Source organism: Trachurus japonicus, chromosome 15 (genome assembly GCF_045865225.1).
Source record: "Trachurus japonicus isolate A0001 chromosome 15, Traja_1.0".
NCBI classification, from domain to species: domain Eukaryota; kingdom Metazoa; phylum Chordata; class Actinopteri; order Carangiformes; family Carangidae; genus Trachurus; species Trachurus japonicus.
Window position 1 is genome coordinate 11,641,610 of NC_140921.1, and position 26,735 is coordinate 11,668,344.

Below are 26,735 nucleotides of genomic sequence, written 5' to 3' on the forward strand. Positions count from 1 at the left end.
TCTGCTAAATTGCCCAGCTGGGGGGCGAGGTCGTCGGAGGGGGAGTGAAAGCTGACAGCATGGAATCAAAAAGGAGGATCGGCGAAGGAGAAAAAGAGCGGGAAGAAAGGAAAAGAGAGAGAGAGAGAGAAGATCAGGTGGAAAAGGGAAATGAGAGAAGAGGAAATGAGGGGTCAGAGGGAGCCGCGGAGGACAAAAGGAGGAGAAAGAGGGAGAGAAGTTGGGAAGATGTGAGAGGAGCCGAGCAGAGAGGGTAAAGATCAGCGCGGTCCTTTTGTCCGTTGCATTGCTTCCCCTCTAAAAGCCTGTCCAGAGGGACATTAGCCACTTGCAGACAGGTGTGTGTGAGAGAGAGAGAGAGAGTGTGCCTGATTGTGTGAGAATGATGTATTGGGGCCAAAAGGCTTCATCACCCACTGGTTGTGCTGTCATGAATTCAAAGGCCCGTATTGTTGTGGTGGGTCACAGTGCTTGAATGGGAGGTCGCAGGGTTAACACCCCGTGATACACTCTCCATTCTCCGCCAACACAATTCTCTACATGTCTGATTGGACAGACCTGACATCTTACTTGCTCTCCGCTCTCTCTCTCTCCCCCTCTCCTCCTCTCCTCCCTCTGTGTGTGTGTGTGTGTGTGTGTACCTGCAGGAAGGACCTGCCTGGAGCTCTGGAGGCAGCGCTGGAGTGTCAGAAGCGCTACAAGCACATGCCTCGCATCCACGACATCCTGGTCGGCCTGGTGGAGAAAGGAGACACCGAACTGCTGCAGAAAGGTTTTTTTTACGCATTTTTATCTGCTCAGCCCTACACACACACACACACACACTCACTCACTCATCCTCAAAACAATTGCGAGGCGTCAGAACAATCAATTGACAGCGTCGATCATCAGCCGCAGTAGGTCGCCAAGCAAAGCCTCAAGCATCTGCCGGCTCCAGCCCCTCAAACGTGAAGAGTTAAGAGTCATAAATCCAGAACGGCCATACAGTGTTTGTGTTAAATGTGCACGACGTTAACAAGTGCCAACAATCCTGAAAGCGTGAGAGCGGTTCAGCCCCGGGGGTCAAGGTGAAGCACGTTGGCAGATCGCGGTTTGAACAGCGGCAGCGGTGAAAAGGTCAAGTTCAATGTGCCGCAGGGGCCAAGTGGCTCTGGAGTGCATAAAGGTTGAAACCGTGCAGTGAAGCACCTCTCCACATCCTCACCTACAACCCTCATCTCTGCCCCCCCTCCCTCCAAAAAGGTGACAGACCCTTAGATTCACCCACAGAAACACTAAAATGACTTCTTTTCAACGATTATCCGACAGAGGCCGGCGTGCTACCCAGCGCCAATCAGCGCATCTTGAAATAACAAATTATTCAGACTCCGACTCTCTCGTATGAAGTAGAGAGAGGTGACGTGTAACGTGAACTTTAAATCTGACGCCGGTGTGAGTACATGAGGATGTGAGTGCCGCCGCGCCGTTGTGGCTCGCTCTGATCTGTTGCCACATGCGGAGCGCGGACGGTACGGTATGAAAATCCACCTTTAAAATCCTCCCTTTGGAAAGAAAAGCAAAAGGAAAAAAAATGCACTGGAAGCATCAAACATGAACCCTTCCAACAGAACAGACCGACCTTCAGCGGTCCAAAACACGCTAAAAGCACGACGAGGCTTGTCTTACTCACATGCCTGACCTTAGTTTGAGCTCGAGCATCAATGGGGGAAAATAAAATCCGGAGCTTTTCCTGCGATTCGGAGAAGAAGAGGTCACCAAACATGCTTTTAACCCGGACATGTCGACAGGAACCTGAGACGTGGTGAATGAATCGGTTCCATTAATGAGCCGATGTGCGGTTCAGTCTTTCACCAGCGCTTCGGGTCAGGATGTGCAGATAATGAAACACTGAGGACCAAAATGTAGTCTGAAACCTTCCTGCAGATTTTTCCTACATTTAGATCGTGACCCTAAAAAATTAATTTGTGAGTGATTGCCGCCCAGAACACATGTGACTTTGCATTTTGGGCACATTGTTCTTTCAGTTGACTTCAGATGACACAAGTAAAAAGGGAGAGGGATTATTCTTTCTTCCTCTGCTTTGCTGAATATGCTGGATAACTGAAAGTTTTGCTGTCTGTGTGTGTGGATGTGTGTGTGTGTGTGTGTGTGTGTGGTACCTGTCCTGAAGCTGCTGGACAGAGATAATGCATAACGCTGAGCAGAGCGCTTTAGGAAGTTTACCAGGAGAGCTTAGGCTTTCATTCGGGACTCTTGTGTGTGTGTGTGTGTGTGTGTGTATATGTGTGCGTGTTTGTTTGAGAGCAGCTTGATACGGCTGTTTTGTGCCTGGGACATTGTGCCAAATAATGGATTCGGAGAGAAAGCATGAAGTGTGTGGTGTGTTTGTTCACCTTGTAGTCTTTTTTTTTTTTTAATTCTCGACCTCTCTCTGCTCTGTTTCCCCACCTGCCCGTCTTCCTGCTTCCTCAGCCATGGACTTCATGAGTCAGGAGCGAGGGGAGATGAACATGCTGTACGATCTCTACTTCGCCTTCCTGCAGACAGGCCGCTACCGAGAGGCTCGGAAGATCATCGAGGTAAACGCACACTCATTTAGCAAACCATGTAGCTCACTGCCAAGGACGTTATGTCTATGAAAAGTTCCTTTATCACCTTCATTTATATCATTTCTTTAAACTTGAATGACGTATTGGTACTGAAATGAAAAACTCTATCAATGAATATTAACGGGGTTTGATTTCCACTGCTGCAAACTCAAATACAGTGGGGAAAATAATCAATCAATCAAGTTTATTTATAGAGCACATTTAAAAATAACCTAAGTTGACCAAAGTGCTGTACAGTTAAAACTAAAGGAATAATACAAAGAATTAAGTGATAGACAGAACAAAAGCAGCAACCAACAAAAAGATCAAAACAGTAAAACAAAGATCAAGAGGACTTAAAAGCTAAGGTAAAGAGGTGAGTAGGTGAAAAAATAAGTATTGAACGCGTCAATAGACTTGCATGGTGAGCATGCATAGAGGCCATGGTGGTTAAATGCATTACTCATTGTTTTTCTTTTAAACAACTGTACCTGCTAATTGCAGGCCTCTCTACAGCTCTCTGTCAGTGATATGTGGCTCTTGGACGACTCTTCTTAGTTTTCTTTTGACTCTGTCAGAAATCTTGTGAGGAGCATCTGGTCGTGGCCAGTTTCTGGTAAAATGTTCTTTTTAGTTCTGGATAAACGGCACTAACGGATAAAACGGTGCATTCAGACACGTCTGTAGCCGATGCCATCAGTTTGTTCTGCAACATAAGTTTCTGAAGGTCTTGAGAAGCTCTTTGCCTTTCCCCATCATGAGACGCCTCTTGTGTGACACCTTGGTGATGAGAAACCTTTTTATAGGCATCAGTTTGGACTAAACCAGCTGATATTACTTTGCACTGACTGACTCCAGCTGCTTTCTTGGCTTTCCAAACCTTTTTGCACCTCCTCCTTTTCCTCATGTGTTCAATACTTATTCCCTGTGTCATTTCACTTTATTACACATTACTTAATTTATGGATTTAAATGTTTGGATTTCTTTGTATGTGTGCATTACTTGGGTTGTTGCCGACTTTTGGTGAAAATTTCATGTCAATAGCTCTATTAGAAATATATTTTCTGCGGAAAATGTTGACGCGTTCAATACTTATTTTTCCGGCTGTATGAAAGGAAGAGTGGTGTTTTGTGTTTGAGTTTCTGCCACACTTTACTAAAATCTAGTTAATTCCCAGCAGTCACGTACCTTTTGTTTTAGTTTCCGTCCCCTCGGCTGGAACAGATTGAGACACGAGGGCTTTCATTCATATTCTGGTTCCACTTCACAAACTGTGAAACGGCCAAAGTGAACAGCTCTCGCCTCTCTATTTGAAGCATCCACGGTTTGTTGTTTGACTGCCACTTGGCTGTGTCTGATCTCAACAGATAATTAGATTCTCAATCGTAGATGAGCCACCTGATGGAAAAATAGTTATATAAATAAAACAAAAAAAATCCTCTGCATGACTGTCAGGAGCCACAGAGGCCACGCAGGATGGGATTGCCAAACTTTTTTTTATTTTTTATTTTATTTTATCTGTCTCTGTAGCTCATCTGACCTGAATATTTCATGAATATTTATATCTTTGTCATCTTAAGTCCTGCTATAAAACCATGTAGATTAGTGTGAGAAAAATAGAGAGGCAGAGCAGGCAGATAAGAAGCGATTTTCGCATGGATAAAAAAAAGGATGGGTGGTCAGGGACTGGATAGCAGGACAGAGAGATTGATGATTAAATGAATAGAGGGATGAGCCTGACATAAGAGGAAGGGAAACAAGGCCATTATGTTTTCTGATCAGGATGAGAACAAAACGAGAGAGAAGAAAATACCTTAACTCCCTCGTTCCGAACCCTCTCTCATGTCCTGTTGTGCACTAAAAGAGGGATTTGTCCCTCTTGAGGATTTCCAAACCCTCTTAAATATTACTGACATGTTGTTATTATTGTGGCTCTCATTCCACTTCTGCTAGATTGTATGGCTGTTATCCTACTTATAACAAAGAGTCAGCTACATGCCAGCGGTGTGTGTGTGTGTGAGATTGGCGAGGCCTCGTAAAATAGACTTACAGATGTACGAGCTGACGCAGGTTAGAGTGACAAAAGCTCAACTGCGTCACCCCATCTGTTGGGTTTTTAGCTTGGCTGGTTTTCTATGGACACAGTGTGAAGTTAAACCAGCAGATCTATGAAAGATAAAGTATGGATGAAGCATCTCCACTTGCTGACAGACAGCTTTTAGATGTTACATTAAAGACCTAATCTGAGTTATTTTCTGCCCATTTTTGGCTTCATTATGACAGTGACAGTAAGAGAGAGACAGGAAAGAGGGGATGACATGCTGATCCAGGCCTGATCCAGGTTTCTCAGTTAGGAAGTAACAGTGGATCTGCTTCCAGACCTGGTTTTTCAAAGTTTTTCACTTTTTTATGACAATATCAATCATAGCACAGTGTTTTTACATAGTGAAAACCATGTTGTATAGCAGGAGTTTAGTTCAGGGGCCACAAACAGCACAATTGGATCTCAAGTGGGCTGGACCAGTAGAATAATAGTATGATAAGCTTTAAATAAAAAGAAGACATTTTTGCACATTTGACCCTGTTGTATAGCATAAATAAGTTTGGAGAGGAACTTTAAAACCCAGGAAAGATAAAACAGTGAGATTTTGAGAGCTGGAGAGTCAGATTAACCTTTTCACTTTGCACATCGTTTATCTAATGGTATTGATTAATGCAACGTTGAAGCAGAATCAGCTGAGCGCTGGAGACCTTCGATCCTCACAGGTGTCAGTTTAGTGGAGAATAATGAGGAAGTTACTGAGACGGTACATTTTCAACAGCACAGGTCGATGATGTTTTTTAGATCAAAGTCCGAACAGAAAGTCCACTCCTGAACTGTCACTCGTTCTGCTTTGCATGACGATGGATGGACGTTGTGCTCAGGTGATATACACAACTCAAACAGAATCATATCCATCACTCAAATATGCAAACACGCACACTCAACCACACAAATGCTTTTTTTCGGCCCCTGTGAGAGCGTCAAGTGGTAGTCCAGAGTGGTGTCTCTCTTTAGACTGTGTTTGGTATAATTGGCAGCTGATTAATCACAGCTAATTAAATGTAATGATAGAGAAAGGTGGCCAATTTTGTGCTAAATGGTCATGGTTAGGTAGAGGATTGTCAGGTGGCCAGGCCTATTATTGTGGCACGCGTGTGTGTGCGATGGTCAAGGTTAGGTAGTATTGCTAAAGAGTGGTGAGCCATTATGTGTTTTTGTGTTAGGGAGAGGGGTGTGTGTGTGTCTGTCTGTGTGTGTCTGTGTGTGTGTACTAAGTGGCCAGGTGATTAGTGGAATTAGAACATTAGGAATTGAGATGGAGAGGGTTTGTTAAGTGGAGGTGAGACAAGGTCGGCTCTTTCTTTTTTATTTTTGTGTACATGCTCATAAGGATGAGAGAGAAACCTGTGAAGTTTTAGCACTTGAAGGCCACACAAGACTCTTAAAGAGGCAAAGTAATACACTGTGTGTTAGAGGATTGTCCTAATAGTCTGACCTTTTCCATTATCTCCCCCTGAAAGTGAAGGTCTGCATTGTTTTTTTTGTTTGTTTCCCTCTTGGTATTGTTTTGATCCACTGGTGCATGTGTAAATGATGGGCCCGCCTGAGTATTTCTGGGGGATTTTGTTTTGTTTTTTCGTCCCAGATTAGGGAGATTTGTCCTGACGGATTCAAAAATCCCAGACATATTCATATGTGTGCGTGTGTTTGCAAGTAGATGTGCGAAAGGCTGCTTTGTGCCCGCAAGACTTTACCAAGTAAAAGGAATCAGAGGCAGAAAAAAAAGGAAAAAAAAAAAAAAGATGGAGCACTTGCACTGGGCCTTAGTCTCTAAGAAGATTAGACAGACTGAGAGAGAGTGAGTGCAACACATTTTAATTTGTCCCTTTGGCTGGTTGGGTAAGAACATAATGCCTTTGCCTGGGCCGGATGGAGGGATGGAGAGGCAGGGGAAAAGACCGAGGAGGAGCACGGGAGATTTGGAGGAGGAGGAGGAGGAGGAGGAGGGGAGGAGGAGGGGGAGGGGGGGAGGATTGAGAGAAGTGGGGATTGAAAGAGGAAAGGATGACGGCAGTGAGGGATGGGTAGAGAAAGGGGATGAAGCCCATCTTTTCTTGACTTTCCCCTCCCTCTCACGGTATGATGGGCTCCCATCAAAGAGGCCAGCGGGAATTGAGCGCTGTTTATCCCCCGTTCAGATTAACTTCCTGGCAGATCGCTCTGTTTCTTTCTCCCTCACTCTCTCCCTCTCTCTCTTTTTTTTTTCTCAGCCAGATTACCAGTAAAGAGAGGGAGGGTGAGATTTCTTATTCAGATTGTCTCAAAGCCCCAAGAGATAGATGAAATCCTGATCGCTGTTATTCCATGATAATAATCATCCAGTCACTCCACGTATCAGGCTAAATCTGAGCTACATGAGCCTGCAGATCAATCTATGTCAGCCGCTGTTTGACAGCTCACACACTCACAGACTGTCTGTTTGCATATCATTGAATCACAGCAGGTGGGACTTTCTACCACATTTTAATCTTAAACTCTGATTATTTTCTGGACTAGTTTGAATTTTTAACCTGGGTATTTCAGTGCAGCTATGTTTCTGCACCACACTGTGGCTTTTATGCAACTGCATCCTGTGAGCCTGTTCAAGGCCGTTCAAACATTAACCTCATGCCAATTTACACTAAAATATATATCTGACAGTACGGTGCATCCTTCTGATAATATAAAACCAGTGCATCCATATAAGAGCTTTACATCAAATATCGACATTTAGAATAGAATAGAATAACAGTGTAACAACGAAATTGGTTTAGGAAACCCTAACCATAGTGCAATAGTATGACAGTAAATATGAGACAATAAATGTAAGTATAAAAGCAAGTAGTATAACCGAACCTGGGGGGACAGAGCCTTCTCCATCGCTGCCCCCTCCCTCTGGAACTCACTCCCCAAACCCATCCGTATCTGCACACACCTCCCAACATTCAAGACCATGCTCAAAACTCACCTTTTTAAATTAGTTACTTTTAATATATAATTATATATATTATATAATATACATTTTTGTGTGTTTTATACTGTTTTATTGCTGTTTTTAATCTGAATTCCACTCTGACTTTGCTCTATTTTATGATTTTTAAAGTGTAAAGTGTCTTTGAGCATCTGTAAAAGCGCTTACAAATAAAAAAATTTATTATTATTATAAAAATAATAAAATACAGCATACTAAAACTATAGACTATCCCACCCTCACATCATTCATTCATGGCATCTTATTGTTCAAGAGCCTGATGGCCCAAGGGTAAAAAGTGTTCCTGAGCCCTCAAGAATGCTGTTTTAGATCAATAAGCATTTACTACAGTATGGATTATACTAGTGGTTTGACTGATCATATTTAACCTATATTTCATTCATCATATTGTTTAGATTCCGGGCCTCCTGGTTCAGTTCGGCATAACGTATATAACACAACACATTCCCTACCCTGACAGTCAGCAGAGCTTCAGTGCAGCCTATACTGTTATTTCTCTGCTCTCCAGTTTCTTTCTATAGAAATTCTCATCTGTTTTAATGTTTGCAGACCCCCGGGCTGAGGGCAAGGCCTGGACGCCTGCAGTGGTATGCAGAGAAATGCGTTTCTGGCAACCAGGTAACACAACACGCAGACAAACATAATAACAGCCTGAAAATAATCAAGGCCGCGGAGAAGAAAGCGAAAAAAGAAAATTGAAAAATACAAAAATTCCAACTTTAATCGTATATTGTTGTGTTTGTGTGTATAGATGGAGACCTTGGAGCAGATGGTGGACATGACAGCCAAGCTGTTTGAGTGCGACAGAGATGAGATGTACAGTTACATCCTCCGTCTGTGCAGTATGTCTCTTCCCTTTTCTTTCCTCTGTTTGTTTGTTCTTTTATTTAACTTTGGTCAGTGTGTGTGTGGATGTGTTTGACCTCCTACAGTATATACCTGCAGTCTCCTCGTGCTGTCGTGACTCTGGGTGTATGTGGAGGGTGGGATCAGGTAGATGTTAGCAGAAGACATGGTGTGATTGCTGCAGAGGAGCACGGAGCAGATCACAGTTGTGATTGGAGTGTTGAAGCTGATTGTCAACCCATTACCCCCACTTCCCTCTGCTCGCACGCACACACACACACCACTAGTTAGTGTGTTTCCTAAATTACAGCATAGTTGAGGGTCAGTCAGTTGATCAGATTAGTACTTTGATTGACCTCTCGCAGCATGGAGGGCTTTATCAGAAATTACTCTCTGGTGCTGTTAGTGTTTGTGTTTGTGTTTGTGTGTGTGGAGCTACAACCAAAAATGTCCTGACCATACAACCGTTAGTGTTAACAGAGTAAATAGGAATAAATGACGTACTATGACACCGTTTCTCTTTGTAATTGTGTGTTTTTCAGAGGAGACAAACAGCTGGGAGAAGGCGGAGGCGCTGTGGACAAAAATGCAGGAGGAGAACGTCATTCCCAGGGAGAGGACGCTGCGTTTGCTGGCAGACATCCTGAAGTCAAACGGCCAGGAGGTTCCCTTCGAGGTGCCTGAGGTAAAAAAAAAACTGTACTGTACATCCCCCATACTGCTCATTAGACAGATGCTTTAGTCAGAAGAATAATTGCCAGGAGGCTCCCTGGAGGTGATGAACCTGAAAGCAAAGGCCATGACTCTCCCAGGAGTTTCAAGGACTTAAAAAAAAAAGCCTGAGGTCAAAGATAACACACAACCATGAAGCACTGATGATGATTGGGGCATACGTTTCTGTCCTTATGTCTTGAATTAGAAAATAATGAGTTGATGGACAGATAACTATCCCCCGCTTTGAGTGCTGGCAAATATTCTCTTTTAATTTGAGGATCTTCAGTTTTTAATTTGCATTTGTATCAATGTAAATTGAATATCTGTTTTTGTTTTGGCCCTTTCAGCAGACAAAAAAAGCAATTTGTAGATCTCACCTTGTGCACTGGGAACGCTCAACCTTGAAATAAGAGCTGTGTTTGATAAATAAACATTAATATTATTCAAGTCAAATACATAATAATAATTTAAATACCACAGGGAAGTCGCAGTTTTACAGCAGCAAAGTTGCACATAGACATAAAACAAAGAGTATATATAGAAGAGTTGTAGATCAGACATCATATAATTAATAAATACACAAATAACCACAAACTGATATAAAAATAAAAAACTAGGTCCATCCAAGTCTAAATATACAGTGATGGTGCATGTTAATATTCTGTACATGCACATTGAAAATCTATACTGTCCTGTATAAATAGTAAAGTTCTTTATTTGACAAATACAATAATCTGAAGCTGCAAACCATCATTTAAAATACAGTGGTCTCATTCACAGTTATTTTCATATTGACACCACAAGTTGATTTTTTTTTTCTCTGAATAAAAACCATTGCTTACTGAATAGATTAAGCGAAGAGCAAGTTGATCCCAACCTCTGATCACAGGAACTGACCCCAAAAAACCCTCTGGAAAAAAAAAAAACTCTTATCAGCTGCTGCTCTCCATGCAGCCCACCCTGCTCCACCCCACCCTGCTCCACTTTAAGCCTCTCTCTCTTCATTACATACAGAGGAAACAGGATTGAAGCTCTGATCTGAAGTGTGGTCAATCAGACCGGCTGGCTGGTGAAAGGAATTACAGCTTGATCTGTCTGTAAATCTGTAATGCCAGACTAATTTAGCCAGCAGCTAAATGCCACCATATGGCTGCCGCTGGATGGACGCTTAATAAGTTACATATGCACATGTGTGTTGAACCAAAAGATAAAAAAAAATCAAGTGAGGAGAATCAGAACATGTACAGCTCTGGGAAAAAAATTACGAGACCACTTCAAAATGATCGGTTCCTCTGGTTTTACTATTCATAGGTATGTGTTTGAGTAAAATGAACACTTTTGTTTCATTCTATAACCTACTGACAAAATTTCTCCCAAATTGGAAATAAAAATATTGTCATTTAGAGCATTTATTTGCAGAAAATGGCAACAGGTCAAAATAACAATAAATTCTGGTGTTTTTAGACCTTTTATAATGCAAAGAAAACAAGTTCATATTCATTTTAAATCAACACAACACTACTTTTTAAACTTAGGAAGAGTTTAGAAATCAAAATTGGTGGAATAATCCCAATTTCTAATCGCAGCAGTGTTTTTTTTTATTTATTTATAATCTTTCTTCCTCATTAAATATGATTTGGTTCAGGTGATCAGCTAAGTAGAGTGAGGTGTGCTTGTGTTGGAGTTCAATAGACACTGGAATCGATGGCTGCCATACATGTAGAGAAGCTGATAAGAACATTTTGGAGTGGTCTCTTTATTTTTTCCAGAGCTATATGTATATATACAGTGTGTATATATATATATATATATAAGTATATATATTTATTTTTAAGATATTGAATCTAATAAAGACGGAGCGGATGCTATAATAATCAGTTTTCTTTGTGCTCTGTTGCTCTATTCCTCCTGGCTGCTTCGCCTCTGCACATGTGAGTGTGCTCCGATGGCCCCGAGCATGATGAGACAGGAAGTGATTGCTGTTGCCTGGAGCGATGAACTTAGTGACCCCAGGGGCTCTTGAGTTGACACCCCTTGCTCCGACACACATACCCTCAAACACACATACACTTTTCCTTTTGCCCCTGGGGTGCCAGACCTAATTTGCCCCCAGCCAATACAGCTTAACCCCCTCCCCTCGCCGCTACACGGGTGACCGAGCATTAGGAGACCCTGCCATGCCTGCCCAGCATTATTGCACTGTCATACATACACACACACACACACACACACACACACACACGCATACACACACACACACACACACACACACACACGCATACACACACACACACACACCAGCTCATCGCCAGCACACACATGTAGCCGTGTTATGAAGGAAACATCAGTCTGAGTTTTATCACTTATTTTCTGTGTGTGTGTGTTTGTGTGTCGTTTCTCAGACCTGGTATGAAGAAGCTGCCACCGCGCAGCAGCAGCAGCAGGTGAAGGCGCCGCCGCCGCCGACCACCCCCACCGCCGCCGAAAATATGACCGAGTTCCAGGTCCGACTGTCGGCCCTCTGCAAGAAGGGCAAAGCCAAAGGTAAGAGGCGGCGTTGTTGTCCCACCTGACGTCAAGCTGAGTTAAAGACAGAAGAGCCTTTTTTGAAATGAGATTCAGTTTGAAACTACATAAGGAAATATTTGACCATTAGGAGATAGAAAGCCCTCATGCACTTAAAGGGATAGTTCAACATTTTGGCAAATTGGCCCATTGCCATAATCCCTATAGTCTTAGAAGTAGGTTCGTTACCTTTAATTCTCGGTGCAAGCTGTTTTTAGAACGGCGGAGCAGAGCCACGAGCTGCTCAGAGCTACGCTACAGCGGCTCATGGGATTTCTTGGTTTCCCTCATCAAACTCATCAAATACACAATCCAACAACTCCAAAATGCTCTCATGGACAAGTTGTGACCTGCACATTCACCACGCTATGAGATAATAACAGAACGTTACCAGACAGAGTTGATTTCGAGGTAAATTCATGCAAAACCGCTGATGCGCGTTCCCGTCGGGTGTAGTTTTCGGCAAGCAGTCTCTGCATTTACCTCGAAAACAACTCTGTCTCGTAACGTTCTGTTATTATCTCATAGCGTGGTGAATGTGAAGAATATTGTGTGATAGCTTTAAAAGAGTGTTTGGAGTCACCTGCTGCAGGTAGCACCAGTTTTATTGAAATGAAATATAAACGCTGTTTTCACCAGTGTAGTTGTCTTTTATGGGGGCAGATTACCATATTAATCCCATAATATAAAGATAATCTTAGATTCTGCTTTTCTTCGTCGTGTCCAACCTCAAACTCATTTTTTCCGTTCCCTCTCATTCTACCGCTCTCTCTCTCTCTCTCTCTGCAGAAGCCTGTGCGATGCTTAAGAAGGCCGATAAGAACGGGGTGACTTTAACCCCGGCCCCTTACGACCAACTGATCCGTGCGCTGCTGGCTGAGGGAGCCATCGAAGACGCCATGGCAGTCAAGGACATGTAAGTGCCGTTAACACATTAGTGCCTCCACATAAAGGTAAATAAACACTGTTGAGTCTTATCCACCACTCAGAGACCTCTACACACCAAGCCACATTCACACACAAGCATTAATACAGTGTCTTCTTTATAAAGACAGCTTTGTTACCGCGCTCACACACCTGCGTTACACTGGTGGGTTAGTATCCGACCCAAGGACGCTCTGACATGCAAACTGGAGAAGCAGGGAGTTGTTGTCACGTGCATAAATGGTGTATTGGGTAACATGGGTAATTTCCCCCTCATCTGTTTCCTTTGATTTCTGACATGGTGTCATTTTTATCAGATTTTATCTGGACTTAATCCTTTTGTATTCTGGTGTCTTAATCTGTAATGACCATCTGTTTTTATTAGTTCTTCCTTACAAATGATTAACAGCAGCAGCCGAACACCAAGGTGCCGTGTCTCTGTAGTGGTCAGCTCATCATGAATCAGATTGTTAATGTACAAGCGAAGTGTAAAATATTCACCCGTAGGGCAGACAGACGGCACAGAACTGTATCTTGGCACTGAAAGACAAATTCAACATGTAGTCCTGTTAATGCTCTGCTACTTTCCCCGTCTCCTCAGTCTGAGGCAGCGGGTCACCTCAGGCTAAAGCTACGTCTCCTCACTAGACATGAGGATTATAAACTGATTGTGTGCTAACACACTCAGCCCTGCTGGATATGAACAGTGGTTCTTACTAAGCCCCAGGACACACACACACACACACACACACACACACACACACATACATACACATGCTCAGATGTACAGATTAATTTTGGATTTCTGGGAAGCGGGTGACTTTGCGCAAAATCGTCAATCTTCTTCCAATTAGTAATGTATCATGTGTTGTTGTGTTGCGGCGGGGGCCGTATCAGGGCTCGAGCCTGGAGACAAATGGACGGACAGACAGACGTATTAGAGATCTGGCTTTAGCCGAAGCACTGATCTTTTCTGCTCTCTCTTGCTCTTGTCAGTTTTAGATAATCTCCTCCTTTTCCCTTTTCTTTATCTGCTTTTGTTTCCCTCTTTATATCACTTTTCTCTGGGCAGAGTGAAAACACAGTAAAAAAATAAATAAAAGGGACATAATTCAAAGAAGAGATGCTGTTAATTTGCAGAGAAAGAAAAACATGTGAAAACATCTATTACACTATCAGCCTTGTCCCTGCTTTGGCGTCTCTCGACACGCTACGCTGTCTTATGTTATGATGAGGAATAATCATATCAATTTTAGACCCATGTTTCAACAAGCGCGAGGCAATACAAGTGATAACCCATCTCCAGTCTCTGTTTGAATTGGTTTATGGCATCCCTGCCTGGATAAAAGCCTAGTTTATCTGCACTCTAAATGAGAAGTGAAATGAGCTGAGAGGAAAGTCGGGGAAAAGATGGAAATGGGGAGGAGAGAGAGGAGATAAAAAGAGCTAAACAGGAAAAGAGGAGTGATTGGAGGGGGGAGGAGGGCTAGATTTAATCACGTATGAGGTTAATGAAGACGCTATAGGCATTAATTCTCAACGCGTGTGGGTGTGCGGCGTTTGTTTTTTGGGTAATCTGTGCAGAATTGAGCAGCGGGGTGCTTATGGTGAGATTAAGGGATTGAGAGAGAGTGATGATGATGATGAGAAAGAGAGAGAGGAAGAGGAAGAGGTGGATGATGGGTGATGGATTCCTTGGCTGAAACACAATACCCCCAGAAGGAGAAGGCAACAGAGCGGCATTGAGCGCGTGTGTGTGTGTGCGTGGAAAAGGTGAGGGAGAAAAGGCCTTGAGAGATTTTCTCCCACCCGATAAGAATAATTCTGACCCCACAGCCTCCACCGCCGCCGCCGCCGCCATCGCCACTCGGTCTCCGCGGCAATCCGTCGGCGACCTTGTTACCACTCCAATCTCCGCCGTGACCCTGTCGCAGCGGCTGCCGAATGCCGCTTGGCCTGGTGTCGCTGCGGCGATAAGGATTGCCGGCCCTGATGCTCAATTGAGCGGACGGATTAATCTGGTTGCAGGGCTATAATAATAAATAAAGAGAGGGAGAGAGGGGGAGAAAAAAAGAAAAAGACGGGAGGCAGGCTTGATTGAGGTTTTAGTGGCAAGGAAATGAAAAGGAGGAGGACTGAAAGGGACAGCAAATAGACGAACAGACGGAGCGAGGGAGGGAGGAGGAAGAAGTGGCGAGGAGCAGGGGCAGCTCCCAGAGGCCTCACCCCTCCCACATAATACCACACACACACACACACACACACAGTTACACACACACAGCAGGGAGGCACATCATCATATACGACGGCATCAATCAACTCTATGATGTCTGTATTATTTTCAGGGTCACAGCAGGCGCTTTACAAGAGGCTCAGACTCGCTGTCACTCACATTTGTTCTCATTGTCTTGTCCGTCTTCCCGTCCCTCAGCTCCGTCTCCGTGGAGTTCTTCTCCGAACGTGGTGCCGTTTTTTTTTTTTTTAAATGGACGAGCACAGAGTCAGTAAGACCGAGATGACACGGAGACATGAACTCAGTCGACACAGATTATAAAGATTCGCTCTTTAATGTTTGAGTATCAGATTTAAAAGCAGAAATGATTCACACGCTGCTAAGAAGGTCCAGCTTTTATCATGAGTGTGTCATCTTATAGCAAGATAAATACATTTTTCTATTTTCATAGAAATGGCTGTGGGATTTAGATAAGAGATTACACTATGCACAATAATAACCCGCATACATAAAGAGTTGCTGGCAGTTCACCGTGTTATCTAAGATACAATAAAATAAAAAGTGGTCAAATACAGCCGGAAATATTTAATGGATAACAACCAGAGACATAATCGCTGTCACATGTCTCTCTTCTCATGGTGAACATAAACTTATTGGCCACTTTATACCCATGATGCATTATTTTGTAGTTTCTCTGTCGTACAAACTTAGACTGAAAAAATTACAAATTTAAAAACTTTTGATCTGATTTGATTTGATTTATCTAATTCTTCCTAGCAGTGATACCAGAAGGACCCTCTGAAAAACTGCAGAATTTTACATTTAAAGAGACTCCGAGGAGTTTGCTTTTGGGTATAAAAGAGTCTCATATTAATCTGGATGAATCCACATTACCCACTTGTTAATGGGTCCATTTTCGATAAATATATTGTTTTGTTTTTATCGTTATTTTGATATTATTATTAAGTGGTCAACTCGCCCAGCATTTCCTAGTTTCGGTTTCCCGGACGCTGCCCGGCGGGTCATGTGAATTAACGCCACCGACTCGCCATTTATGGTCAGAACTACGACGATATCTGATCGTCTTCGAACCTCTTTTCGCTTTCGTCCGTCTTGCGCCGGTCCAAGAATTTCACTGTGCACGTGGAGGCTCGTGGGAAATGTAGTGTGAAAACACTTTGCTTTCCAAAACTCCTCGTTGTCCCTTTAAAAAGCATCTCAAGTTTAAGATTTCATGACAGCAGAAGTTTAAAAGCAGGTGAAAGGACAGGTTACGTTTTAAAAGTCTCATCGTAGAGCCTCACTGGAGAGTCGACCTTCTCAGCCTGTTTGTTTTGGCCTTGGGTTCATTCAGCTTGTGCTGATTTCTGAGTGTCCTGAAGCTGCAGCTGCCTCGTGTTGCTGGTGCAGAGGATGCTGGATTCTGTGCATGTGTCTTTTATCAAGTTCACTGCAGCCTCCTCCCTCCTGGTCCGGGGTGCAGGTAGCAGGCAGCATCTGAGAGTTAACAAACAAAGTTCACAAAAAAACTGAAAAGAAAATTACATTTAATGACTAAATGTTTTGTCTCCGTCTCCCTCAGCGCTGTGTCTCGCGTGCCGAGCTTCCAGCTGAGTAACCTCGCAAGCAGTTTGCTCATCATCACTTACAGCAAGAGAGGAGAGACCAAAGGTGAGAGACGGACACACACACACACACACACACACACACACACGTGTCCATGTTGTGCGATCAAACTCACTTCCTGTTCTCCTCCACAGACGCTCTTGAGAAGCTGAAGTCGATGCTGCAGGACGACCATGTTCCCTCTCAGCTCGCCATCACCCGGCTGGTCCAGGCCCTGGGTAGCCACGGCGACCTGGCGGGCATCCAGGAGGTGGAGACTCTGATCAAAGGCCTCGGCACCAACATGAACCTGTCCACCATGTTGTTTGTTAACAACACGGCCATGGGACACATCAAGAGGTAACACTGCTCAGCGTTGTGTGTGTGGGTTTTATTTTTTCCTGCGTGTGGCGACGGCGGCCTCATTGTTTGACAAACAAAAACATAAAACGTCAATAGAGTAATTTGTGAAATCCTATAATCACCTCCACAAAAGGCTTTACAGTAACTCTGGATTTTTCGGTCACGCATGATTTTGAGAAGGTTGTCATCATATCTCTGGCATCTCTAATCCCACCCACCACGTACAGTCACACACACACACACACACACACACACAGAGCCAGCCGACACGTTGCGTGAGCGGAGCATTGTAATTTCACTTTCTGACACAATTCACAGCCCAGTGATGAGTCTTTTGTTCCCTTTTGTGAACTCTGTTGGTATTCATGTTCAGCACACGGAGATAAACAGCTTAATGTGTTACCAGCAGCAGCAGCAGCAGCAGAGTGTGACAAGACGCAGGTTGTCACACTCTCAGAGTAAAAATTTATAGAGCGACTGCGGCGTCAAGTACAAATGGGAACCACGGGCGTAATAGGATTATTCATGGACTCCTTTTAATGTCACCAAGTCGCTCATCTCCTTCCGCCGCGCCTCCATCGCCTCTGAAACAACAGAGAACAAAACCTAAAACACATTGTGCATCAAACTTTCATCATTGCGCCACTCGCCGCATTAGCGCTGTCCCCCACCGCCAACTCGGACGGACAGCAGGAAGTGAAGAATAGCAGGACGGCCTCACGCCCGATTGGCCATCGCGGCGCGGGCCTGTCAGCTTGAACCCTGACCTGCGGGAGCCGCGCTCTGAGCCGCTCTGACACGTGCGTCCTGTGTGGCTGTATCTGAGTCAAGCTGACTGGTTAAGAGCCGGGGCGGAACAGGCAGGCGGGCTCCGGAAAGCGCAGCGCCACATTTAGAGGGGCCCCCCGCTGAATTATTCAGACGGTCCCAGTCGCAACAATCAGCGTAGATACGTTTCCCCCCCCCACCGCCGCCACCACCACCACCACCACCACCTCTGGACGCTCACACATATACACACACAGAGACGCGCACGCACCCTGTGTGTTAAATATTCATTAGAGCTGGTGACGGCGGGGAGGGAGCGGGCAGCGCTAAGTGTTAGCAGCGAGGTCGGGTTGCCAGAATGAGTTGTTGTAGATTTGTAGTGCTTTGTTTGCTTGTGGCAACCTCAGCAGAAAAAGATTTCACAGTACGAGACGAGTGTGTGTGTGTGTGTGTGTGAGTGAGTGAGTGAGTGAGCATCAGTGGAATAATAAGTGTGTCCGTGCTCAGTGGGACAGAAGTTAAACTAATGTCATTTTAATATTAAATCACAGAAAGAAACAGCAGTTTCTATTGTTGCTTTATCTGACCTGTGTTTTATATCTTATGTTTATGATCCTGGTGGTCACATCACAAAAAGTTGAAGCAGTTCGGCTGGTTACCGGCAAACTTTTTGGCTCAGGTCTACAATGAGTTTTAAAATTTGACAGCCGGGCCAGTATCAGATGGATGAAGAGTGTTTGTGTGAACTTATATACACTGCTGGTCCCCAAAAAAAAAGGCACCACTTGGATTTAACGAAGCTAATAGGTTAGAACCTCCCAATGGATAATTACTGCATGGATGATTATGTTTCAGAAAGCAACAACTTATCTAACCCAGTCAGTCTCATTTCTCAAACAACCATGTCAGAAGACACATCCTGTGGTCGTGTGAAAGATGTGAATCTGTTTCAGAAGGGTCAAATTGTTGGCATTACTGCATCAAACAAATAAAACATCAAAGGAGATTGCTGAGACTAAAATTGGGTTAAGAACTGTCCAACGCATCTTCAAGGAAGAAATGTGGTCCAATGTGACCACAGAGTCCAGACCTTCACCCCATTGAGAATCTTTGAAAAATGTATACAACTCTGGACAGAAATAAATGTTGTGACATTGCAGAAGCTTATTGAAACGATGACACAGCAAATGCGCGCCGTAAACAAAGCTACAGGCAGTCCAACAAAATATTAAAGGGATAGTTCACCCTAGAATGATATTTCGCTCATTATCTACTCACCCTCATGTTGACTAAGGGCTGGAAGAATTTTCAGAGTCCTCCGTCCCTTCTCTGAGTTACAGGGGGTCTCGGCATAGCAGTGCATGTCCATATAACGGTTGCAAAGGGACACCAGAGCTCTTCGTAAAAAAACACACACAAAAAAACATCCAAATACCTCCATGATGCTCGTATGTAATGTCCGTCTTGTGCTGAAGCCCCAAATTGCGTAATTGTCCCGAAAAAAATTAAATAAGTCTATATTTTAAGCTTGTTTGTAGCGGAAGCTTCTCGAAGCTCCTCTTCCTGGTCCGTCCAAATCTCGCGTGATTTGCGCCGGCGTCAGTGCGGTTACTGCGAATCACGCGAGATTTGGACGGACCAGGAAGAGGAGCTTCGAGAAGCTTCCGCTACAAACAAGCTTAAAATATAGACTTATTTAATTTTTTTCGGGACAATTACGCAATTTGGGGCTTCAGCACAAGACGGACATTACATACGAGCATCATGGAGGTATTTGGATGTTTTTTTGTGTGTGTTTTTTTACGAAGAGCTCTGATGTCCCTTTGCAACCATTGCATTGAAATGCACTGCTACGCCGAGACCCCCTGTAACTCAGAGAAGGGACGGTGGACTCTGAAAATTCTTCCAGCCCTTAGTCAACATGAGGGTGAGTAAATAATGTGCGAAATATCATTCTAGGGTGAACTATCCCTTTAAGAATGTGTGACTTTTTTTTGGATGGGCAGTGTAGATTACACATAAAAGCCATTACCTTGAAAATAAATTGTAAAAGAAAACTTGCATTCAAATTACATTCAGTTTCAGTGGGAGCAGTGCATCAAAGTTTGTGGTCTTTGCTATAATTTGTACAATTTTGTACCAATATTTGACAGGCCGGATATAAAAAGCCGTATATTGCCCAATGCACGTGTTACAGGCTTTTAGCGGTAGTTTTGTCAGGACTATGAAGTAATCCTCTGTTTCTCTCCCTCTCTCTCTCATCAATTCTCACCACCACCTTCTTCAGCGGTGACTTGGAGTCGGCAGTGGAGCTGCTGGAGTCGCTCTACACCAGTCCAGACAGCACCAACCCCAGTATGTCCTTCGTCTTCAGGAAAGTCTTGGAAGAAGACAACGACAAAGCCTTAGACAAGTGTAAGACACACAGACACACACACAATAAATGAATGCATGTATATATCAACAAATCCAAAATATGAGAGAACGAGCCAAAGTGCTGATTTCCAACACTTGAGCGTGAGCCTGATGTGAAACACTGACCAGATGTGCACACTGTGTTGCAGTGAGTGCTATGGCAGAGCGACTGGCCAACCACTTTGCCTGCTACAGACCAGCTTCAGACCTCTTCATCCAGCTGCTGGATATGGACAAAGTTGAGGACGCCAAGTTCATGCTGGCTGTGAGTATGAGACTGTGGATGTATAAGGATGAGAGAGGGAGGGAGAGTGTGAGAGCCAAGTCTGACATATTGCACAGATGTGTTTTTATGGTCGGAGATTCATATTTTGTATCTTATTTTATTACTTTTTCTGTCTTTTTCCTGTCCATATGGTTTGGGATGTGTGTGTGTGTGTGTGCGTGTGTGTGTGTGTTTGTGTGTGTTTGTGGTCCACAGAGGCTGAGATGAGATTCAGTTTATTAATACTGAAAAGAAATCGACTGAAAGATTTATACAAACGGATGATAGAAGACACATTACCTGCTGCACTTACTCTCTTCTATGAAATGATTTTCTCATCACACATGCAGTGATTACTCTCCATCTGCTCTTTGTGTGAAGAGAAGAGCAGATGAGGAGGCTGCTGCCAAACAAATTGAATATCTAAGAAGAAAAAAAACACAGGATACCTGAAACTGATCTTGATTTTTTAGCACCGAAAAGCTAAAAACACATCCATCATCTGTAGCCAAATATGTAGTTGAATGTAATCCTCAGTTTCAGGTGTTACTCATGCACTGCTGCTTCGTGGGTCTGCACACACCGTAAGCAAAGCTCCGCTGCGTGACTGCGTCTTTCATAAAAACTTTTTTTTTTTTTTGCAACCACTTTAAATAAATTTTAAATCATCCGGAGCATTTTTGTCTCCATTTGAGTGTCTTGCACTCGGCTACGTTTTAAATTATTCTATCAAAAGTAATTCAAATCTGCATTAAAAACAATCAACAAGGGAGCCGGTGATGTATTTAGTCCATCACAGCTCCCCGGTGCATTGGTCCAGTTGTCAGAAACCTGGTGATGGCGGACGGGAGACGTTTTTTTTTTTTTCTTTTTCCCCACCACAGTCGCTGACTTATTTATCCGGCGCCACATAAACAGCTCTGAGTTTGGAGGTCTGAGATTGGCCTCCTGCCACTTCACTTATTTAGCAGAGGTCATACATTACAGCTCAATGACTTTGCATTGAGCCTGGGGACATGAATATGTAGAGGCAGGATGGGTGGGAGACAGGTGGGAGGACGGACGAGGTAGAGAGAGAAAGAAAGACACAACCTGTCCCCTCCCGACTCCTCTTTGTTGGTGGTTATTTCTCTCTCACTTGCTGAGTGATTATCTCGCTCATTCATTCAGTTGCATGTGTGAACGGAGGGTGCACTAATGAACACAGATACATTACTTACAACCTTCACTTCCTACACCTCATCACTATTTAAACATGAGCTACAGAAAATCATATTATGTCCCTGTCACACAATCTCAGCTGCTCACATTTCATTAGTTTGTCATTAAAAGCTTAATTAATCACGACTTGGCCACGAAATAGTCGCCAATTAGGAAACTTTTACACAAGCATACAAAGGTTTCCTTAGTGAAACAACAAATGTGTTTCTACTGTAGGTATTTATCATTTCTGAAACCAGTTGGAGATGGAAGGTGGAGACAAACCAAGCTAAAATGAGCCGTCTTTGTCATTTTAATCATAACTTTATCAGACATTTCAGTTCTTTCTCATGATAACGTTGTGGTCTCCTCTGAACCGGACCAACACAGAGGCCTCAGAGAGAAACCCGACCCACAGCAGATCCACTCAGACAGAGAGACGACGACATCCGTCTGCTCCTCATCTCTCCTTGACATCCTGAGTGATTATCCTCTCAATCTTTAAACAGGGATGTCTGACGAGTGTGTGCATGTTAATGAACAGATACATTACTTACTTTACTCCCATCTTCATCACTATTTAAACACTAAGTATGGATCATATCATTTGTACAACTATAATACTGTATGCTCCATGCTTTGATATACTGTACTGTAGGTCCTGGCTCAGTTTCTCTCCTTCTTTAAATAAATAGAAGATCAGTTTTAAATGTATCAGGCAGGTTTAGTTTTAGAGGGAGGAAGACTGTGAAGTGGGATGTCCCCTATGTACTTTTTTAAATTAATGTGCGCAGCATAGAAGCACAACACTCCTACAAGACACTAATTTGTTTTACATTTCTACATTAATTTTTCCCAAAACTTCCCCTCAAAACTCACTCAGAACAAGAAATATAATCATCATTGTAATAAATCAAGCTTCCTAATAATAATAATAATAATAATAATAAAGATCTAAAATTTGAGCTTAGAAGATTAGCATCAGTCAGTGAACATTGAAATAATTGATGACTGTTTTGATAATGGATTAATTGCTCAAGTTAATTTTTGTGCACAAATGCAAAACATTTCATGGGTTCATTTTTATGAAGTTGCAACTTGCAATGAACTGTTTTTTTCTTATTCTTTTTTCTTTGTATTTTTTGGCCATTTTACATCTTTATTGGACAGTCACAGTAGAAATATTGACAAGCAGCAAATGTTCACTCTGTTCGGGAGTCGAATCAGCAGCTTATAGCTCAGTATGCCCACATGTGATGTACTCTATCCACTCATGAACCCCCTGAAAACTCAATCATTTTGAACTCTTGCTAACAGCGGTGATGATTTCTCATTGTTTTATAGAAGCAATGCGTGGGTTTTGCTGTTGCTTCTTCGCCAACATTGGCATTAACAGCTGTTTACAAAAAGGTCTACAAGGAACATTGTGAATTCAGCATCAGAAAGGGACGTGAATCTGCTCAAAAAAGCTGATGAGTTGATGTTTGAACTGAAGAATCAGAAATAACGAGGAGTCTTATCAGTGAATCTGGAAGATGCTTTGAGTGTAAATGTTTTAAAATAAAAATAAAAACAGCTGGTAGATCAGTAAATCAAAGGACAAATGTAGATGGTATTAGAAAGTCCCATCTCACATGAGACTACACTAAAGCTTGTTCTCCTATTAGTCTTTGTCAGCGTCTCCACTCTGTGAGTTTCGACCCAGGTTTCACTGGGTCGTTCCCCTCGTGGCCTCCCTCCGACTCCCCTTCAAAGTTGCTCTTCCAGAGTCACTGGAGGGTTGTAGCCCAACTGCTCCATCCCATCCCATCCTAACTAAGTGAAGCAGCACCAAAAAACTCTGAAAAGCTTTTAAGTAGGCGAGCAGTAACAATAATGGTGACAAGGCTATCAGGAGAGGAGGAGGTGAGGTCGGCGGGGAAGTTAGTCATTAAGAAGTGAAACGAGGAGGAAACACTCGTCCGCGGCTGCTTGTGTGAGTGGAGGGGGGTCGTTGAGGAAGAAGAGGAAGCACTCCCAGGGTGTCCAGAGCTTTTAGGGCAGCGTGTGTGTGAGGAGGAGCAGCGAAGACAGTAGTACTGTAGGCCCGGGCGGCTGCAGCAGCATCACCCTCTGGGAGCGAGTCGGTGTAGTGAGGGAGAAGAAGAGAAGAGAGGAGAGGAGAGGAGAAAGTGAATGAATGAGAGCACAGAGCAAAGTTGAGTGAAGTGGCATAGTGTCGGTCTAATTGCCTGATTGTGCTTAAGCCATTCTGCCGCTCGGTGACTCCGAAAGCAGGCAGCTTGCTGTGTGTGAGAGTGAGAGACTGTGTGTGTGTGTGTGTTAAAAGCCTCACAGGCCACTCGCTTTTAATTCTGTACGAGGCGGAGAAGGAGTGAAACACGTTAGTTTACGACTGGCTAGTAATCGGACCTCATTGCTGCTCAGTCAGGAGAACAGGAGGAGAACACACACACACACACACACACACACACACACACACACACACACACACACACACACACACACACACACACACTCACACACACACACTCGAAGCACAGCAACGTTAATGGATCTCTTACACACATACACTATTAACACACTGTGTATTGTATGAATTCTTGCATGTTTTCTCGATGAGCCGTCATGCACAGGTTAAACGCTCTGCAGCAGCAGCAGCAGTCTGTCGATTGTTCTACATGATCTACATGTTTTTCTGGATCTGTGTCACATTTGAAAACTTTTTTTTTTTTAATCGTGAGCGTTACTGCCAATACAGAGAGAGTCAGACTTTGTTGTAATTTCTCCCCCCCCCCCCCAAAAAAAGGAGCCATGACAGTTCACAGCTGCCAGGAATGAATCCAGAAGGATTATTCTGCACCTCTGCTTCCACATCACCTTGTGTGTGTGCGCTCATGGTGATATACCGGTCGATATTATCACAGATATATAACAGCAGTAACTGATGAGTTGACATTTACAAAACAATGAATCTGAAAATTAGTGTTTCGGTCATTTTTCAAGCAGAAATGTGACATATTTGCAGTTTTCAGATCCAGATCCAGGTTTTCTTCGTCACTTGAGTTTGACTTTGCTACAATAATTAATGATGAAAATGATAGTTATGTCCGTCAGTGAGTCGCAGAGGTTCATTTAAGTTACGTTAAGTTAAGTACGCAAAAGTGGCGCGTTAATATAAAATGTCCCATTCGTGTTCTCATGAGAAAATGTGTGTTTTTATATTTGAGCTCTTCTTTTAAAACCTGCTATTGGTCAAGATTAAAATCTTAAAGCTTTGCACACGTCACAGTTGTCCAAACTTGGTCTTCGGCCGCTGCTCTTATGTTTCCATTGAGAACTGCTGTATATGTGGCCCTCGGAGTGACTACTGTAAGTGGTGATAATTATGCTCTCTGACCACTCTTCATTTAAATTCACACAGAAACGAGTTGTTATTAAATCCATAATTAACAGTTAACCTGAGTGTAGGTGTGCAGGTGATTATATGAATGTGTGGGTGTGTTGAAGGTGTGTTCGTGGACGTGTGTGTGAAGAGCACAGGATCAGGATGGAGAGTCCTCTTGAAAAAAAAATAAAAGAAGGAAAATATAATACGCTGCCACCACCTCCACCTCCCCTCATGTTATCACTCATATGTTTCTTTTGTCCCTTTTGTTTTGCCGTAGCGCTGTAACGCCGTGGCTGAACAGAAGGATGTGCTGATGTCCTACATGACACGAAAAGCTCAGAGTCCAGGACAGGTAAAGTTTCTTCTCTTTATCTAATGTTTCCATGATTGTTACCTGTAATATTAACGTTGCAGGGACCGAAATTTAATAAATGTTGACGATTTGTTTTCATTGTCCAAATGGATGATGGACAGTATGGTCAAACCCACAAAAACAAAACCTGTAGATACAAACTGTAGATTTACTTTATACTGTATATATACCGTATATATTTTAAATTCTATGATTTATGAGTAAAGCAAACAAGTGAAATCTGGGATATAAATGGAGATTTTAAAGCAAAAACTTGTTTAAATTTTCAGTCTGACTGTAAAACCCCATTGCATCTTATTCTATTTTATGAAATTTCTATTGTTTTTTATATTTTATCATATTTTATTGTGTTTTTTTATCTTTTACTATTGCTATATTTTATTGTTGTTTTTAATCTTCGTGCATTAGTCTCCACGTCATTCTCGTTGTTTCACTTCTTATATATAAACCTTTTCAATTAAAAATGTAAAGCACTTTGAATGGCATTTATTTGCTTTGAAAGGTGCTACAGTATATAAATAAAATTTGATTGATTGATTTAGCATCAGTACTGTACATGGCAACAAAACTTTGAACTTATGGTGTGTTTTTAATTATCTGCATGTTTAAAATGTAACAAAATCACACACACAAACACACAGATATTACTCTTGTCTTGTATGTAAATGACTGTTTGTGTGTCCAGGTGGGCAAGATCAAGGCCCTGCTCAGCCTGATCCCAGACTTCGTGGAGAAGGAGGTGTTGTGCACGTACCTGATGAAATGTCACGGTAAGACACACACACACACACACACACACACACACACACACACACACACAGAGTTACACAATGCCTGGTTGGATCCTGTGCAGCAGCAGCTACCATTGCACCCGGGCGGCGACTCGCTGGCCTGTGGCTAAGTCAACATTAGCACACACATTAACAATGCATCGGGTCATGGAGTGTGTGTGTGTTTGCATGTGTGTGTGTGAGGGCAGACGTTCAGGGGTTAGAAGAACACATGTCCTCTAATGAGTTAGCTGTCCTGGCTAGCCTAGCGTGCTAATCGTAACACGGTCCACCACTCAGTGCTTCTTTTTGTCTCCTCACATCTTTTTTTTTCTCCTCTCTCTCTGTCTCCGCTCCATCACTTCTTGCCCTCTCCTTCCACCTTTTTTTTTTTTCGTGTCCTCCTCCTTCTTGCTTTCACCTACACCCTCTCCTCACCATGCACACTCCCCCCCTCCTCCTCCTCTTCACCTCCTCACCCTCCCGTCTCCCCTCTTTCCTACCTTGTCACACCAGAGATGAGCAGACATGACTATTTAATTAGCATTAGCTTGCTGGTCGGTCGGGGCGGCCGTCGAGGACACAATTAGCGACGCTCTGCTCTGCCTCTGTTCTCGGCCTGTGTTTCCTCTTTCAGGGT

The 26,735-nt window shown here is 43.2% G+C and overlaps 1 protein-coding gene across 2 annotated transcripts in view; it reads left to right on the forward strand.

Moving 5' to 3' along the window:
* The window catches only part of lrpprc (leucine-rich pentatricopeptide repeat containing), a 62,991-nt gene that overhangs the window by 32,142 nt on the left and 4,114 nt on the right, over positions 1 to 26,735 (forward strand). For both annotated transcript variants that reach the window (XM_085799593.1, XM_085799594.1), the window contains exons 24-36: positions 648 to 772; positions 2,473 to 2,579; positions 8,213 to 8,281; positions 8,415 to 8,505; positions 9,052 to 9,194; positions 11,626 to 11,767; positions 12,578 to 12,704; positions 16,528 to 16,616; positions 16,706 to 16,910; positions 19,969 to 20,096; positions 20,246 to 20,361; positions 25,230 to 25,304; positions 26,011 to 26,095. In XM_085799593.1, the coding sequence (XP_085655719.1) occupies positions 648 to 772; positions 2,473 to 2,579; positions 8,213 to 8,281; positions 8,415 to 8,505; positions 9,052 to 9,194; positions 11,626 to 11,767; positions 12,578 to 12,704; positions 16,528 to 16,616; positions 16,706 to 16,910; positions 19,969 to 20,096; positions 20,246 to 20,361; positions 25,230 to 25,304; positions 26,011 to 26,095 (1,502 nt within the window). The remainder of the gene's footprint in view (positions 1 to 647; positions 773 to 2,472; positions 2,580 to 8,212; positions 8,282 to 8,414; positions 8,506 to 9,051; positions 9,195 to 11,625; positions 11,768 to 12,577; positions 12,705 to 16,527; positions 16,617 to 16,705; positions 16,911 to 19,968; positions 20,097 to 20,245; positions 20,362 to 25,229; positions 25,305 to 26,010; positions 26,096 to 26,735) is intronic.